Source organism: Cyanistes caeruleus, chromosome 3, assembly GCF_971803275.1.
Source record: "Cyanistes caeruleus chromosome 3, bCyaCae1.hap1.1, whole genome shotgun sequence".
NCBI classification, from domain to species: domain Eukaryota; kingdom Metazoa; phylum Chordata; class Aves; order Passeriformes; family Paridae; genus Cyanistes; species Cyanistes caeruleus.
In genome coordinates, this window is record NC_141703.1 from 75,591,273 (window position 1) to 75,610,671 (window position 19,399).

The 19,399-nt window shown below is 37.0% G+C and overlaps 1 protein-coding gene across 3 annotated transcripts in view; it reads left to right on the plus strand.

Moving 5' to 3' along the window:
* The window catches only part of TRPC6 (transient receptor potential cation channel subfamily C member 6), a 74,957-nt gene that overhangs the window by 41,184 nt on the left and 14,374 nt on the right, over positions 1-19,399 (plus strand). For all 3 annotated transcript variants that reach the window (XM_086882019.1, XM_023920602.2, XM_086882018.1), the window contains exons 2-5: positions 5,615-6,389; positions 13,405-13,590; positions 15,440-15,604; positions 17,525-17,738. In XM_086882019.1, coding sequence (XP_086738145.1) covers positions 5,615-6,389; positions 13,405-13,590; positions 15,440-15,604; positions 17,525-17,738 — 1,340 coding nt within the window. The remainder of the gene's footprint in view (positions 1-5,614; positions 6,390-13,404; positions 13,591-15,439; positions 15,605-17,524; positions 17,739-19,399) is intronic.

A 19,399-nucleotide genomic window follows, 5' to 3' on the forward strand; every position in this document is an offset into this window, starting at 1 on the left:
ATTCAAGCTAATTTATTCTTGGGTGTTTGGTGCTGATGATCTTGGTATTACTTCCTATCTGATCTCCTAGCTAAATGCTAATTATTGACAGTTTACCAATAGCATAAGAGAATTAAATTTAAAAATGATTGATTTAGTTTAGCTTTTTTCTTCTGTTTGTAAAAATAGGCTCATGGCCTTTCAAGTTTTCTGGAAGCTTCCCCACAGAGTTGGTTAGAAGTGTTTACTAATGGCTTCAACCTTGTTTCAGCTGTGCACTTGACTTCAAGCAAACAGTGGATACTATTGTCACAGTGATTGGAGAATTAAAAATTCTTGAACTTCACAGGATTGAGGAGTTTGTGATTAAACCAATGTGTCAACACAACTTTCTCTACAATGTGCTCTCTTTTTTGCTCTGAGAGCATTTGTCTTGACTTTTTTTCTTTATGATGCTGCCAATAGTGTGGCCTCCTTTTTAACTTGCCGTGTTTCCAGCCTGTAGATTTGAATTGCTGGCAGTGTACATGAGTACACATTTATTTTCTTTTTATGAGAACAACAGGCTTTATGTCTGGTTTTGTATTAGTATATCCAAGTTAGGGACTTCAATGTAGACTTTTACTGAAGCATGGTCCTGAAGATACTAGCAAAGTTGGATTTTTTTAGTTTATAAGTTCTGATTTCTTGAGATGTTTCTCAGTGTTTTTCTAAAGGTTAAAAAGCTTCTGAAGGAAAGCCAAACCTCAAGTTTAAATGCATTAACAGATTACTCTTATAAGGTAATTTTAAAGTATTATAAGCTCTTTTAAGTGAGTAAAGGAAGATGAGTACTCTACCCTGTCACTATACAAGCTTGTTCAACTCCTAGCAGATATTGCAGAATCTCCTCAAAACATTTTACTTTGGATTCTAATGCTGTGGATACTCCCAGCTGTTTCCTATGCCCAAACTTTCCCAGCTTCACAACTCTTCGTAATGACAGTTCACATCCTCAAAGGGAGTTGAAGGTCAAAATCAGATCTTTCAGCACGGTTCTAAAAGTTTGTGAATCTGAGACTCATTGTCTGACACCTGATTAAGGAAAGTCAGCAAAGGCAGAATTCTGCCTCACAGGAGAATCCATAGTGCCTAAATGGTAATGGTAATTATTGGATGTAAATGCACCTGAGAGATAGCCAAAGATGTACTGCACCTAAAAAGGTGTCTAATCACTTTAATACAAACACTGAAACAGTATTATGGAACATGGATTATTTTATTTTAAGTTTAGGAAGCTGTACTCAGGAGGGGTTTTGTTCTGTGGCAGATTTAACTGCATGGATGTAGCAGGAAATGAGAGGAGCTTAATTTCACTCAGCAAGATGAAGGCTGAGAGGGGATGTGATTGCTATGAGTTTGTGTTTTACAGGTAACTACTGTCAGGGGAAAGTGCTACTTAGTTTGAGTAAAATAGATCTAAATTAATGATTTTTAAATTTAGATTGAAAATTACATTATTGTTTCTGAGTACTAGAACAGTCAAATTCAAGGTTAGTCTTTCAGTGTGACGAGTGACAGACAATAAAATTTCAGAAAGGCAGCAATTTCCTTCAAGACAGGGTCTGATATTTTAATGGATAGTGTTTGAGGTGATATCTGTACTTCTACGGGACTTTACTCCATCATCCTTCTGTGGTCCATATTCCTGTTAAATTAAAGGAAGCCTCTCTGGGCTGGGATTCACTTTGAAACAATGGAAAAAATATAGGTTCTCCATTTATAAAGTAGATAGGAGAAATGTCTCTCCTTTATCTACAGAGAAGATAAAAATTACTAATTTATCCTAGAATTGTACTGATCCATAGATAGAAGTGAGATGAGTGGAGTACCATCCTGTATAATTCACAAAATCAATCTTGCTATGCTTCAAGTGGAAGATAAGGTAGAGACTGTGTGACCTTTGTTGCTCTCTTGCATTTAATTACTAATTTTGTAGAACCCCTTCCTGTAATAAGATATCCAAAATGAGGACAATGTTCCAGCCTTGGTCATACTGGCTCTTCAGTACTAAGGAATAATGAGTATGGTACTCACGGTACTTTCGACTGCATTTGCCCAAAGTACATTGATAGAGTCTTGCAACCACAGTTATAGTCTGAGCAGGATGAGGTTTCAAGTGGCTTTAGGATTTATGTGGCTACCCGGTGACATGGACATCTCTTTAAGAAAAAATTAACTGGAAGGACTTTGGTGAATGTAAAATAAATGCAAGAACATCAGAATATAGCAGGATAGAACATACTCTTCTGGATCATCAAATTCCTTTCCTTGCACTGGAGGCAATCAAGTGTCTTACACTTTTCTAAACAAACTCCTGAAGTACTGTTTGCTTCTCTGTCTAATTAAGCAGAAATAATAAACCAGAAAATTCAGCTTTCTGTGTTGCAGTTAAACATATTTATAACCTTGTGCTGCAAGAACCAGTTTTAATTACAGACCCTTAAATTTAATTAACTGTAGTTGCTAATGGACAAACCAGGATGTTCATTTTGTACATACAAAATCCGTTGATGCAGGAAAAATTGATTATATTGAGATTCTAGAGGTCTGCATCAGACATGTGATACAGGCCAGCAAACAATAAAAATATAGTCTATTTCATTCTATAATAGGTTCTAATTCATGATGATGAGCTACTGTTTAAGGAATGTATGTATTTAATATCCCATTTAAGCAATGATTTTCTTCTCAATTCAGGCAAGGAAAGAGGAAGTGGTGCTAGACAAAGATGATAATTTTAAGTATTCTTCACTAGCAATGATTACCCTTTGCTTTGATAAACCATGCTGAATGTATTTCTAGAATAGAAATATAATCTCTTAGCATTATTTGAAAAATGAAAGAGGAAGTGTTTAATGAACAGCAGTTTTTTTCTGTGGGCTGTGTCACAGACTGATTATGCTGCTGGACCCAGTGACAAAGGACCCAGGTGAGGCTGAGGTACTCCCTTTGCCTCAGTTTTAAACAGTAAGATCTGTCCCCACAAGCATTATATTGGGTTGGTTAATCACCCCAGACTGCTGAAGCTGATGCATCTCACGAAAAAAATGACCAAGATTCTTTTGAAGGGTTTTTTATCTTGTTCAAAGATCAAACAAAGTAATTTTATACTGGGTTAGTGTTGCAGAGCACATAAGGATATGTATTTATTATCAATGACATTATTGACAGTCTAAATAATATTTGAATCTACACTGAACACATCTTTATTATTTGGAAGAAGTTTAAAAAATATGTTACAACTTTTGGTGAGTTGAATTTATTATCTGTTTATACTCTATTCAGAGGAGGTTCAATTTGGACATCAGGAAGAATTTCTTCATGGAAAAGGTTGTTAAGCATTGGAAAGGACTGCCCAGGGAGGTGGTGCAGTCACTTTGTACTTAGTGCTTTGGTCTACTGATCAGTAGTAGGTAGTGATAGTAGTAGTGATCAGTCAAAGGTTGGACTTGATGATCTAGGAAGTCTATTCCAACCTAAAGGATTCTGTCCTTCCGTGAAATAACTTCAGTATATTTTATTTAAATTATATTTAGCAGTAATTGGTTGCTGCAGAGAAGAAAGCACTTCAAGACAGAAATTTGCAGCATGCTGCTCAATAGGATGGATTCTGCATTTAAGATTATTTTGCTACTGCAGTTGAATCATCAGTTTACTCAAAGCTGAGAAGCCAATGTGGAGCTAAGGAAGTTGGAAAATCTGGTGCACTTTAAAGACGGTAGAGAGCAACCTTGCTGTGATTTCTCCCTCTGCACCCTCGGATGCCAGGTCTTAGGAGTCTGTGTCTGGTCGGTTAAATTGAAGCCCAGGTCAGCCTACCTTAAATGCTGGAAACACCTCACACTGCTAAGGACCTTCTCTGATACAAAAGAACAAATTAATAAAAAATGTATATGAAAACTTTGCACTGCTTTTCAGACTTTCTACAAATGTGCTGTCACAGGCATACACTGAAGTGTGACAATACAGCAAACTTACAAAATTCAACACATACAAAGGAGGACTAGGACAAATATAACATAAAGCTCACATTTCAGAGCTACATTTCACAGTTTATAGGATTCATATTTAGTAAAAAAGTTTACTTTTAAAATGAATTTAAATATGAAATATTTCGTTGCTTGATTTAAATATTTTGTGAAACAAGAAGTGCTTCTCTACTAACAATTCTGAAAAATTATTTATTAAAAATATCAACTAATGAAACTAATAATTATGTTTAATAGTTACTGTTGTCAGTTGTGATGTATTCCACATTCCATACCTGTAATTATCTTGCACAAAAATGGATCTTTTATATTTAAGAGTTTGGAAATTTGAAGTATTTCTAGTGATGCAGAGGACTGTATCTCTAGAACAGAGAAGGCAAGAAGCAGAAAGGAAATCTATATTAAAGCTAAATCTAAACAACCTAGAATAAATAATACCTTGCAAGGTTTCTTTTTGTGAAGAAATGTTGAGTCACAAAAGACTAATTTTTTTACTGACATTCAAATTCACATTCATTAGTATTTAATGAATAAAATATTGCTCATGGTTATTTTTTGTGGGAAATACTGAAGTGTATTTGAGCATATGTATGTATAGAACAATTAAGCTAGTATTCAATAAAGAAAAAACAAGAAGTTGTGGGGAATATTAAGTAGTTTTGCAGAGTAATTCTAGAAGAGAAAAATATTTGCAAATTAATTTCTATTGAAGATTGGGATCTTAATTGGCTGAAATAAGATTGAATTAGTGAATTATATTTTCTTCTTTTTAAAGAGAATGTAGCATATTTTGTAACATTTCTCAGAAAACTTAAGTTTGATATGTATAAATATTAATATGAGGTATTTAATAATTATTGTTGGAAATGGCTGAGGATTTCATTAGTAGCAAACTGGACAACATTTCAGAGCTATCATTAATCAAGAATTAACAGGATTTATTGGCAAGGCCCTGAGTGAAGGAATAAATAGCGTATCAAGATTATGAACTGTAATAATGAAAAGAATGGTGGAGATGGGGAGTAGGAGATGTCATACAATGTATTTGATGTGCTTTTATCTTGTCCGGATTCAGCTAATGCCTGAGCATTCAATTATAGATGTCAGAAAAGCATCAGCTGGGTGAAGAGGAGAAACTAGAGCCAAATGTAAGTTAGATGGTTGCTGAAGGAGAGAATAAGAGCAAGTGAAGTCAGCTGATGACTTTTGTGAAGCAGAAGGGATTTTAGAGAGTTTCCATCTTTGTGTGCCCTACTGTCCTGAGCAATCCCACATTTCTCATCCCATGACTGCTGACTCCTTTCACACTGTAGCTTGTTCTCACTCTGAGCTGTGAGGACAAAATAAGGGAAAAAAAGTGTAGTTTTAAATGATGATTGATGACAGTTTTTTCTTCTTGTTGAAATAAAATGTACCTGGCTATTTATTCCCAGGTTGTGTAGTAGTAGTGGTTACAAAATGCATCGAAGGGAGGGTTCCTGGTGTCCCTGCTGCATTCAAAATACACAGCAGATAAAGGATTAGAATATTTTTTATTAATTATTGTTCAACATGGATATGCCCTTGCATAAAGAAGAACTAATAATTTCTCTGTGTGCACACAGCCGGGGCAACGAGAACAGACTGGCCCTGCGGCGGCAGACCATTCTCCGGGAGAAGGGCAGGAGGCAGGCCAGCCGAGGGCCGGCCTACATGTTCAATGACCACTCCACCAGCCTCTCTCTGGAGGAGGAGCGCTTCCTGGATGCCGCTGAGTATGGAAATATTCCGGTGGTTCGCAAAATGCTGGAGGAATGTCCCTCCCTCAACGTGAACTGCGTGGACTACATGGGGCAGAACGCCTTGCAGCTGGCAGTGGCCAATGAGCACCTGGAGATCACCGAGCTGCTGCTGAAGAAGGAGAACCTGGCCCGGGTGGGGGACGCCTTGCTCTTGGCCATTAGCAAAGGCTACGTTCGGATAGTGGAAGCCATCCTGAGCCACCCCGCCTTTGCCGAGGGCAAGAGGCTGGCTCTGAGTCCCAGCCAGTCGGAGCTCCAGCACGATGACTTCTACGCGTACGATGAGGACGGCACGCGGTTCTCCCACGACGTCACGCCCATCATTCTGGCTGCTCACTGCCACGAGTACGAGATCGTGCACACCCTGCTGAGGAAAGGAGCTCGGATCGATAGGCCGCATGACTATTTCTGCAAGTGCAGTGAGTGCAACCAGAAACAAAAGCATGACTCTTTCAGCCATTCTAGATCCAGGATCAATGCCTACAAAGGTCTGGCCAGCCCTGCTTATCTGTCTTTGTCCAGTGAAGACCCTGTCATGACTGCCTTAGAGCTCAGCAATGAGCTGGCCGTGCTCGCCAACATTGAGAAGGAGTTCAAGGTGAGTAGAGGGACACTGATTCTGGCAGACACGGAATGGCAAACTTTATCCTTCATAAATCAGCAAGATAATGTGGGAAAAATGCAGTTTTTTACTGAATGGAAGATTTAAATCTTTGTGAAAGGCTGGTTGCTGTGTGCTGATTGTAATTCATGCTGCTTGTGTAGAATGTGCCAGTGAACTAATTTTCTACTTCCTGTCAGGCAGGAGAGTGAAGGAGGCCCTTCAAACCCATGGCTGAAGCTGGTTTAGAGCAGGGTAAAGAGGAGACTGAAGTGGTACATTTCAGTCACTTATGACAGACAAGTTGCATGATTCTATTAAACTCTCTTGCATTCTCTTTAGTTTCTTGTATGTGGACCTGAAGTTTTCATACTTCTTACAGTGTTTTGCATTCATTTACAAGGAGGATTCTAAATAAATGTCCTCCTTGTTCAATGTGCTATTCTGGTATTTCTGTTCACTTCTTCCTCTTTCTTGCTTATTTGTACTTATATGTGAACTCTCTAGAGTTAAAAGGCTTTTTTTGGTGTTACACAGAGATTTTAGTATTTTGTAAATGCATGCTATTGAAAAAAATAAATTAATAGCTGAGACCCAGGCTCCATAGATTCTTGAAGCATTAGTTAAGGCAGTAAGAATGTAAGGTCTTATCTGTCAGTACATGCAAAGTCAGGCCTTGTGCAAACATTGCTAATGTTATTTATGACCTGTATTAGCTAAAATCACTTAGCCTGGGTTTGCCTCATGGGACCCTGTCAAAAACAGATGCTCCTGTGACAGAGCAATATATATAGACTTCACTAGTAGGAGATCAACATCCTTCCAAAGCTGTAACAGAATAATTTCCAACATTGTGTTAGCAACTCTTTGAAGATATGATCAGTATTTAACAACAATCTTAGTGGTTCAGTTCACAAGACTGTGAATCTGTCTCTACTTAGCCAACCTGAGCTGAGGTGCTGCAGTTCTGAATGAATTTCCCTGGACTTGTGCATCTTTGTGGCACCAGTCTATCATAAGAAGCTGGGATATTTCTTGGAGAGGGGAAATAAGGAGGAGGAATGTACAAGGTGATCTTAAAAACAGCAGCTGAAGTGCTGAAATTGGAGAGAAGGAGGAAAAGAAAAAATGCTGGGAGGACCATTTCAGATTATTGCAGAGGATGAATATGTGCCCCATGAGGTCCCTGGCAGAAAATTTTAGGACCTCAGTGGACAGATTTCATCCACTGATTCCGTGTGCTGTTCAAAGAAGAGTATTGAAACCACATACTTCTTTCTCTTTAGCAGCTGCTGATGGGAACAAAAGGACTTGATTAACTTAAAGCAGAGTAAATTTAGAACAGAGCTGAAAACCATTTTTCATAAGCTGTAAGTGCAGCCTGTTAAGTTCACATCTATGCTGAGATAAATAGCATGTCTGATTTGTAGGGACTGTACAGATCCCTTTACCACAGTTGGAGTGACACAAGCTAAGATTATTTATAAAGATAAATAAGCTCATCATCTGGAACAGCCAGCAAGAGGTGCCCTTCAAATGTGTGCTACAGTACACAATCAGTGGGATGAGTGGGAGCACAGTACCTGTCTGTGGCACCACCAGGCAGGGAATGGAGCACACAGGTGAGAGCCCAGGTAGGCTGGGTCACAGAACAAGCTTCTGCAGCCAGCTCTGTAGAGTCATGAGGAGGTCCTTCTTTGGTGACTTCTGTTTTTCCAGTTCCTCTTTTGTCTCAGTTGCTTCCTCTAAAATGAGAGCTTCGCTTCTAGTGTAGTGTTGCACAAAGAATTTTAACAGATTTTGGATTTCTCAGCAGAATCAGGAGATTAAAAGAGGTTAGATGAGAGACAAAGGAGCTCCATACTGCTGGGCATTAATCATCCAGGCTCGGATGGGAATATACATACTCTTTGGATAGAATGGAGTGGAATAGGAACAGTGAGGAGCACAAGCACAAGGCAACACAGAAATTTGACTCTTCAATAATTTAAGGTTTCACCAGCAGGAGCAGGCAGCTGACACTATAAGGTCTTTTGGGAATGTTTTTATAGATACTAAAACCATGAGGTGGTTCTGGATAAATATTAAAGACTGTGGAGTACATTTATAACAGAATTGATGAGATTTGACATTTACACTATTGATAAGCAGTGACATTTACAATATCTAGATAGGCCAGGGACTTGACTGCAAAATACCTGCCTTAAATTCAGTGGAGGCAGTACAAGTGTGTAAAAGTTACGAGAAATGGAGGCTGTCAGCTTTACTGAGTCAGGGCTTGTTTGTGTCCTTGCAATTTCATACACCTGCTTGCAGCAATTAATCTAAAAAATTGTTGCCCTTGCTTTATTTCAGGAGTTTGCTACAATTATTTGGAGAGTCTAGTCACTGCATAAAAGCATGGGTTTGTTAAAAATGCTTTACCTGTGTTAGTGTAATTAAAACAAGTATATTTTTAGTGCACAGGTTAGCTGGACATGGCAAATCTTTAGCTCCACCTAGGGTTAGCCTAATCCATTTAAAGCATTTCAAACCTTACCTAAATTAAAACTGAGCTTTTTGATATTATCATAATATTCTGATATTATCAGATGATCTATTTTTAGGTAATCTATTTTATAGTGCTGATAGGGTATTGTAGCAGAGGAACTTTCAGGTGGTTGCCTACAGCAGCCAGTGACACAGATAATTTCAAGGTTGTCCTCTGAGGAAATAGGAAGGATCAGTGCTAAACTGTGATGCTGGTTGTTTTATGACTATTCTATAAATTGCTTCTCTCTCCTAATATTAGAGAGCACACTGGCTATGAAACTGTGATTCATTCAAAATAGGAAATGCCACAGTCAGGGGAAACCATTATTCTCTGGAATAAACCCCTTTTTTTCTACAAACCTATGCAGTAGTGTCATCTAACACTACATGTCTTTTGCATTTTGTTGAAAGTATTAAAAGTGTTGCAGTATTTAAAAGTACTTTGGATAAACATACTTTATTAGTAGTAAAATCACAAAATAAGTAGATTACTTCTGAAGAAAGAATAATAGGACAGACATGTAAAGCATAAAAATATCTTTGTACCAAACAAATAACTAATTCAGGCTTCCTGAGTAATTCTGAGATTCTCAGGATTTTCTGAAGACCATTTAATTTAGTTTTTATGTCATAGGAACATAGAATGGTTTAGGTTGCAAGTGACTTCAAAAATCATCTAGTTCCAGCCCCACTGCCAGGGCAGGGTACCTTCCATTAGACCAGGTTACTCAGAGCTCCATCTAACCTGGCCTTGAACATCTCCAGGGATGAAAAGTCCTCTAAGGACAACCTATTCCAGTGCCTTACTACTCTTACAGAAAAGAATTTTTCCCTAATTATTGAGATCAGAGCAGACAGAGCCAACTGAGTGATGTTAGAACAGGTATTTTATTACATTGTACATCAGTCTCATGGAAGGATGAGACACTTTAGATGTTACATTTAATGCCATCACCTCAGAAGCCCTCTAAACTCTAGTTACAATGTCTTTTATAAACTCTTTAGCTGATCAACAAGTTACACAAAAGCTCACCAGCTTTTTTTTTTTTTTTTTTTTTGAGATGGTGTTCATGTTTTCTGTCATCTCAATGATTTGCCCACCTAAGAGCTAATATCTTTACTGTGTACATAAAGATGTAGATTATATATGACAAATGTTGTCCTGCAGAGATAAGGCCTGAAGTTTTGAGAGGGACAGCTGTGGCCCAGTACTATTCAAAATGGATAAGATTAGCATTTATTATAAAGTCCACTGCAACTATAATGGCAACTGACTGGTTCATTGTTTAAAGGGATGAAATAGAAAATGTGTTTTTAAGTTAAACATGGATATATTACTGTTTGCTGTAAAGCAATCCCCTAATAACATTGTCCTTATTTGCTTTTCTGATGAGAAGCAAAATTCAATTTATCATCTCAAAGTCTAATTTTCTGTTTGTTTGGTTTGTTTTTTTTTTCATTTATATATCCCCCATGACAGAAATGACACCCCAGTCTTCACTACAGCTATTGTCAGCTTTCCTGGAGAAAAAGTAACATCACCTGTTAGAGAAGGAGTGAAGCACTGAAGGCATAAGGGCCACCTTTAAAAGGGAAATAGTGTATTTAGCTACCTACCATGACACCTAAACCCAACATTGCATCCCACTTTGAAACCCTAAGTTCTAGTATAGCACTATCCATATTTCATATCTTGGCCTCTGCAGTTCACCAAGCAGAGCCAGGGTGTGATGTGAAGCAGTCTCCATCTCATCCATGGAGTTCAGTGTCAGTCTGCATCCTGAGAGCATTCTCATCCCAGGCACAGTCTGGGGACAGCAGGAGCCTGTGACTGGTCACAGGGGACTGTGTGAAAAAAGACCCTTTCTTCTGGGAGATACAGCTGTAGTGATGCTCTCCTGCTCTCCTGGCTGTGGTCTCCTGCTGCATGGTCAGAGGTAAAGCAGGGTCAGCTGAGGTTTTCAGAGTGACAAGAGCCTGCTTGCTCCCTTACTTGGCATCCCAAGACAGTCTGCAGCTGCCACGGACACCAAGGGTGGGTGACTCCTCTCAGCAGTGCAGCTCTCACTCTCACCCCTCTGCCACCAGCATTGTTCCCGTGGTTCCTCATCGCCCACAGTGCTCACCCCAAATCATCACCTTCCTTCTGCAGGGTGGGAGCAGCTAGAACTGCTCCCTTATCCTTGGTGTTGTGAAATTTGGGACAATTTGTTTTTTCCTAAACTGCTGAGGAGCCCTGAACCAATGTTGTCACATTAGCACACACACTTTACTGTAGAATTCAGTGCTGATTCTTTTTAGAGCCTCCAACTGTAATTTAATTTTTTTTAAGTTTCTTAGGAATGGGTTGGCTTTTTTTTTAAATCACTAAGTTTACAACATGCAGTAAAGGAGAACTCATTATCCATGCCTTTGTCCATTTTTTGAAAATAAGCCAAACAAATTGCTCCATTCCTTTGGCTCACATAAATTGTAGGAGATGTGAGACCCAGGGAGGGAATCTTTATTTATGTGACAGAGACACTGAAGAGTGTATTGATTATTTCTGCTGTCATTTAATTGTTGTTCTGCCTTCAGCTGACTTTGCCTTTGCAACAGCTGAGGTGGGGGCAGTGATGGGCAGGCAATGCTCAGTTTCCCAAAGCTCGCTTGACATAACCTGACTGCGAGAACTTTTCATCTCTGCTACCACCACTGGTCACAGCTGTGGCAGTATTTCACAGGAGGGGGAACTGTTTTATTGCATTTGCAAATGAGAAGATAAACTGATGGATTTTATGGATGCATTTATGGGATGCTGATATATGCTGTGGTACTGTGTACAAGCATAAATTCAGAAGGAATAATTCCCCTGTAGAGTCATGTCCTCAGTTACTGTTTTGAAACTCCATGTCAGGTGTCAGTCTCTTGAGCTGGAAAATACTGATGAAGTATGTGGGTGTGGATGTATGTACCTATCTTCTACCAGAAAAAGTACACATACTAATGTATTACAATGCTTCATAAGTTCTTGTGAAGGCCAAATGATATTGTTCTTATGTTTATAGAAAGTTACTTTTCTTTATATTGGTATTCAAGGGTCAAATATCAGTTTGGAAGAGTTGGTACCTAATCATACAAGGGTCAGTATTTGCCTCTATGTTTCTGCTCTGTGAATTGAAAATGGCTAATTTTCCTTTCATTTGCAAGAGAAAATTCATGTGTTAAAAATACTGAATACTGAATCTTAGCTTCTGACGAAAAATGAAAGCCAAACTTTCAGAAGGTGAAATATTACTCTCAAAAAATGTCTTTATGAAGTGCCAGAAGTCAGAATTTTGGTTAACCTCTCCTGTTGCTCATCTGAATGAAAGGAAAACAAATAATGCAATAATATATTAATGAATAATATATTATTCAGAATGTCAGGAAATTATTAGTTTTAGTATTTAGCTTCTGTTGTCTTTGTAGATAAACAACATTGAAGCAAAAGCCTTTTGCTTTTATGACAGATCTGAGTTACCTTGTTTATTTTATATTATTAAAAAAATAAATCACTGGCAGTTTTATATAGATGTAAAATAGTGTCTGTAAATATTTGTCTCTGAATGTTTGCATCCATCTAAGCAAAGTGAAGTGTAAAACTTGGATGCAATCCTTTAATATATCCAAGTAATAACTATTACTGTAGTGTTGTGGGTAATAAAACACAAAGATGCATTAAGTACACCCTCAGCAAATAAATTAGGGTATCCTGTATGCCTATTCCCTTCCAGGATGAGATATTGGATGAATTAGATGGTGGTTAGTATGATGGAAGTATTTAAAGAGAAGGGGCTAACTAGAGACTAAGAGTGGAAGAAGGGGGAGTACCCTGAAAAACAGTTTGGAAAAGGGGGAAATGTGTCACTGTAATAAAAGCATTTGTAGAAAACTGCTTTGAACATGCCACAGAGACTACATGAGCAGTCCTGTCCAAAGTTTTCAAGAGTAATTCTAGGCCTTAGGAAACTCAGTATATTCATGCAATTCTGAAGAAGGCTGGGAATTTCTTTAGATGTACTCTGAGAAGGATGCTCATCTTGTTCAACTGAAATCTCTACAATGCAATTTTCTACATCTTTTCTAGACTTCTGTGACAGTGAATAGAAGAATTTCCCCTGTGCTATACATCTCAACTTGAACTGGTCATTAAAATGTGTCATACTACATTTCTGAAAGTTTTTTTGTTTTTTTTTTCCTACTTTAATTTCCTCTAAAGCGTGTCTAGAGGAGTGACTCAGGTGTGAAAATTGATAATGTTGATGTGCAAGACACCCAAGGTGATATGGATCCCATCCCTTGAACATTTGAGGAAAAAAAAAGCATAACAAGATAAAATAAAGCATAACAGTAGCAAAGAAGCTATTCATGTTCACTGATGTGTAGGTGAAATGTAGAATTGCTTCTCTCACGTTGGATCTAAACGCCAAGATTTTTTCTTTCTGCTTCTGTTTTCTAGAATGATTACAAGAAATTGTCTATGCAGTGCAAAGATTTTGTAGTTGGGCTGCTTGATTTGTGCAGAAATACAGAAGAAGTGGAAGCAATTTTGAATGGTGATGTAGAGATGAGCCATAATAATGGAGAGCATGGTCGTCCCAGCCTCAGCCGCTTAAAACTCGCCATCAAGTATGAAGTTAAAAAAGTAAGCAGTTATGTTGATCAAACAGGCATGTCATGATGGTGGTATAAAATTGTGCTATTGTTAAATTTTATGTTTTGGTAGCCTGCAACACTGAAATTAATATTTGGGCCCTTTGGGCACAGTGGTTTTACAATCAAAAGAATCCTCATTTGCAATATAAATAAGAAGTAGATATTTAAGATGAATACTGGTTACAATGAGCATGAGAGCAAATGACTCTAAGACAATATGCAAAATTTTTTATATATATATATTTTTATTTAAAATCTGTTTTTTAAAGAAAAAAGATGGAAAAATTTTGCACTACTTCTGAAGCCTGGAAAAACGTAAGATTTAATAAAAGCTAGAGAATAGCACATCAGTCGTAGTTCTCTACATAATAAATGTTGATACGAGTTTTTGTCAAGCTTGTTGTGTCTTGCTCAGAAATTTGAGAAAACCTGGAGAAATTTCATGTCTCACAGAAACTGTGTTTGTGTCTGTACAGAGGGATCAGAGACACAGCCTAGGAATACCAGTACTTAGTTCTTAGTTAGAAATCAGGTTTTAAGCAGTGCCAAGAATTATGGTTTGCTTTCATTTCTACTGTCAGTTTAATACTCTGCTCTCCATCTAAATAGCGCTCAGTAAAACCAGCTGAGTTTGTAGCTGCATAAACATTGGAATTTCCCAGGAAATTTGTCTTGGATAATATAAGTTGTAAAATTGTAGGTGACTTGTGTCAACTGGGGAGAAACAATTTGTGTGCTGAAGTTTGCACGATCAAAGATCAAGAAGACACAGATAAAAAGTATACTTCAAAAGCATGTTGCCATAATTTTTTACAAAACTTGAGTTCACATCCCTAGGGGACACACAAAAAATTTATATGTGAGGTGTATTTATGTGTTCATGAATGGAAGAAAAGAAAAAAAAACTATTTTGGCTAAACCAGTATATGAAAAAAAACCTGCAAAACTCTTGCCAAACTGCAGTCACTAAAGAGAGCTGAAACAGCTGTTGAAGAGAACAGATTACAGCTTGGCTCCTTCATACTGCTTGGGTCTTAGCACTTCTGCAAATGTGAACTTTCTTGCAACACTTCCTCTTACCTCATTAAAGACATTTCCTGTACCTTCAGCCAGTCATCTTTTAAGTATAGAAAAAGGATCTAGAAAAAAAATGCTACATTCAGTTAATTTTTTATTTATTGATTTGGATTTAAAATGTACAGTGCACAGGAATCTACTATTTTTTAACATCTACCTTTGTAAGATGCTTCTTATACTGTCTAGAGGACACAGAGAGCCTTATGGGACAGGATTCTCAGTTTTGCAGTTTGTCCAAATGGTTCCAGAACCGAGTTATAAATAATCCTCATCTGATTTTCTGCAAATGTGACAGCTGTTTTTTCATGCCAGCTGAGAAAAATTGTATTTTCTGTGTTAACGTGTGAAAATAGGACATATTCTTTCTTTCCTAAGTGAAGATTATGCAGTGTTTTTTGCAGAAAAAAAGACTCAAAACATTGGAATTTCTGAAGCAGTAAAATTAAAATTATAAATGTCAGAAGCATATAGAGTTTGCCCAGATAAATTAGCCTTAGATGAAATTCGTAGTTCGTGATGCAACATAGTGTTAATAAATAAGTTTTTTAAGTTAAAATATTAATTGCTGATGATAACATGCCTGTTTGCTGGGAGATTTGGCTTATTAAAAGTTTTTTTTTATGCCCCTATAATGCTCCTTTGAATATAAGCTGCCTTTTCAATATTCCAGCATTCTTAATGCACTTCCTATAGCTGTATTTTAACAGAACTTATTCTGATAACAGTATTAGTTTTGTGCCCTTTGTTTTTCTTTTAATTAGTTTGTAGCACACCCAAACTGCCAGCAGCAGCTCCTCTCGATTTGGTACGAGAATTTGTCAGGTTTGCGGCAGCAGACGATGGCAGTGAAGTTTCTGGTTGTCCTCGCGGTTGCAGTCGGACTGCCCTTCCTCTCCATGGCCTATTGGATTGCTCCTTGCAGCAAGGTCAGCCTGGGAAACCTTGTCACAGCCTCCTAATAACCCCCCTGCACGTAAATTCCTTTATGACAAAGCCACACTCAAGTAATTCTTCAGAAACATGTTGTTTTAAAGGCAAGTTAGAGTAGAATGCTGCAAGGTTGCACATTCGGACAATTGTAATTAAGACAGGTAAATGTGTTGTGTCGATTGCCGTATGAAGTAAACTAAGTTACAGTGTTTGACCAAGTGTTGCCTTGAGGAAATCCTGCTTTATAAACAATGAGTCAAGCAGTTTTTCACTTAATTCCTACCTTAGCAGGCAGATGCAGAGGGTACCCATCACTGATTCAGGTCTAAACTGATCTAAGCTGTGGGTTGATTCCAGTCACCTCAAAGGCAATTTTCTTTTTCATGATTTAAAATAAATAGATAACAGTCAAGACAATGCTACCATTCATCACATTCCAAGAGGCCTTCAAGGCAGTTACACAGCCTGCCCTGCATTCACTTGCAATGCACTTTCTGAGATTGGATGCTACCAGTACATCAGGTTTGGTAGATATGTAGTATGGAAGACCTTTCCAATAAAGATGGGTTGCAATTTCTGACCTCACTGACCTTTGTGTTAAACCCCTGTTTCAGTTGGCCAGTATCCATTCTGAGAGGACACTAATGGAAAAACTCACTTGAAAGTATGTTAGATGGAATAAATGGCCTCCTATAAGGATTGTTCTACGTGTTGCAGTATGAGAGCCACAATTCTAGCAGGTTGAACTCTGTGCAGTGATTTCAGGGGAAAAAGAAGGTTTAAAAAGATGACTGGGGTCCTTGTTTTTTTCATTGTTCTCTGAGATGAGAAAGGTGGGCCTCAAGTTTTGCCTTTTTTTTTTTTCTTTCAATTTAGACAGTAAAAATCATTGCATTATTTTCACTTTTTGTTATTGTGGCTAGGGATTTTAAGAATAGTTTTCTCTTCAAATGCCTTGAGATACAACAGCAGTGACTTACCCACTTGTTATTTTCCTTCCTCAATGATTTATTTGTCATATATAAATGCAGTCAATCTAAAATTAAGAAGTACTTTTCTGCAGCTGCTGACTAAGTGGACAAGCTAAGACTTTTCATATTAATACAGGCACTATCAGAATTGAAAAACTGCTAAAAGTTCAACCACATATGGGTTTGTACAGAACTTTTAGGTTTTTAAAGTGTTGCAGTAAACCATTTTTTAAGTTGCTTGTAGTCATTTTGTAGTCATTACAAAGCTGAGAACTTTTCCATTGTACAAGTCAGGAGGAAATTAAGACTCTACAGAACAAATATAACTTTTGAGGTGTCACGACTTTTTTTAAAAAAAGAAAATAAGTTGGGAAATGGCACAATAATTGTGCTAAATTGAGTATCACATCAGTCAGAAAATTGAATTCTTTTCTTCATAATTCACTCATGGTGCTAATGCTTTTAGTAAGTGTGCCAAATTCTTATTTTCTGTCTTGCCTCACAATGAAGCTGGCTGGCATTAAGAAATTCAACAACTATAATAGATTTTTCTGTGGATTATCTATAATAGACATAGATGCCACAAAAAAAAAAAAATTACAGCATTATTTCAAATCACTTAGTTAAAATATATATTTTATATTTTTTCATTTTAGTTTCACTTTGGAAGTTTCCTCCCAAATTTGCCCTAAACCAGGACACACTGTTCATTTATCCCTGGTAGCCTAACAGTGAAACTGATAGATTATTCCTCTGAAAATAGCAAATCAGTAGAAACTTCTAAAGATGACTGTGAACAGAGCATCATAGTATACAAACATTTTCAAACACTTGTTCCTTCATGTGATTGAAATATGGGATTATCTGTGTTATCTCTTTTATTATATACCTTTTATTTGGAATCAGTCACTGAAATATCCTTGTGTTTCTTAATCTCTGTTGCAGCTGGGGAGGATAATGCGTGGACCATTTATGAAGTTTGTAGCCCATGCAGCCTCTTTCACCATTTTTCTTGGTCTGCTTGTCATGAATGCAGCTGACAGGTTTGATGGCACCAAACTCCGACCTAATGAAACAACAGACAATGTAAAACAGCTTTTTAGGATGAAAACATCCTGTTTCTCATGGATGGAGATGCTCATTATTTCTTGGGTAATAGGTAAAAATTTTTGCTTAAATTTGTCTTGCTATGATTATAGGTGAAGTGAACCCAACTGAATCCTTTCCTTTTAATGTTTTGTGTAAAAATTGCAACAAAGGGAGTTTATTTGGCTGTCTTCATTCCCACATGGGCCTTGTGGTTTTTACTGGATGGCAGCGGGATTCATGTGTCTGGTTGATTACATGCAGACCAAGTATTTATGTGAAATCTGTATTATCTGAATATGAATTAATTCAGTTTTATGAATATCAAAGCAAAGTGTATACCAGTTTTTGGAGTAGTTGAGTCACAGTGTGAGCTTCCAAGGGAAAAGATTTTTATATGATGAGCTAAGACTTTTTGTGTCCAATTGTCTCTTATTCTCTTATTTTGCAAGCATGCCTGCAGAATTGATAGTGTTTAGATGAATATATTAGTGACAAAAGAGAGGAATATAGGTCCCTGAAGATTTGGTGGTAGATTTTTCCATCCCAACACAGGAATGAAATGAGTCCTATTGAGTAGTACTCTGAGCTGACCCATTCAATTTGGTGATGTAGAGCTCTTCAGCATCAGAACTTGAGCAGACCCTTTCCAAAATATTTTAGCTGTCATATTCTTACTTACAAATCTACTACCTTTTAGTCCAGTAGGGTTTAGATGCCCAAATATTTTAAGGAACTGGGTTCTAGTTGTTAGTTAAATCATTAATATGTGAGAGTTAAATTCAAGCAATCCATTCAAGAGCTTATGCATTTAAAGTATTTTTCTTTCATGACCTCACTGTGATTGAAATTTGTATACCAACTAATTTTTAAAGCTTTAAAAGACCTTGGCATAATTTATTTATTTAATTGTAAAGCTGTTTTAAATTATTATAATGGTCTATTATAGGCATAATATAGCATTTAGATTTCCAAAGTCTATAAATACCAATATTTTCATCTGATAATAAAGAAGTAAATAATAATTTCTTTATTTGAGGTTCTAGTTTGCTAATTTAATCTATTTTTATTTCAGTGTCATGCATAAGACAGTTTATGAAAAATTGATTCATGCATACAGATGTGACATTGAATTTAGCTACTGTAACTGACGTTATTCTTGTCCTTAGCTGAAAATGATGGAAAGTACTTTCAACTTGATAAGTGTAAAAATTAGTGACATTATCCATCCAGTTATTAACTCTCTTTAGAATCCTAGAATTGTACTTCATAATTACATAATTTTTATCTTGAAAATTAAAAAGAATTTTCACAATAAAAAAAGCTGTCATAAGCTGATACTGTACTTACATTTTATTACTAAGGGATGGTAGTTAGGAATCAAACAGATACCTTTGTCCTATTGAAGAAGCATTAAATCTGAGTCTTACTTTCATGATTGTTTGTCACAGATATAAGAGAGACTGTACCCAGGGTAATGGCTAAAAAGAAATTCTGAGTTACTTATTAGCTCTACCACCACTATATGTTCATACCAGAGCCTTTCTGCTCTTCTCATCTCTTCCTGTGTTCATCTTCATTTGTTGATTGTAATACTCAAAGCCCATTCCTCTCTTGGAAAGGTTTTGTAGGTTTACAAGAAAAAACAGTCTGAAAGATTATTATTATTATTACTCAGATGAGAAAGACGTCTCAGAATCTATATGAATTTGTGAGTCCAAGGATTTAATTTTG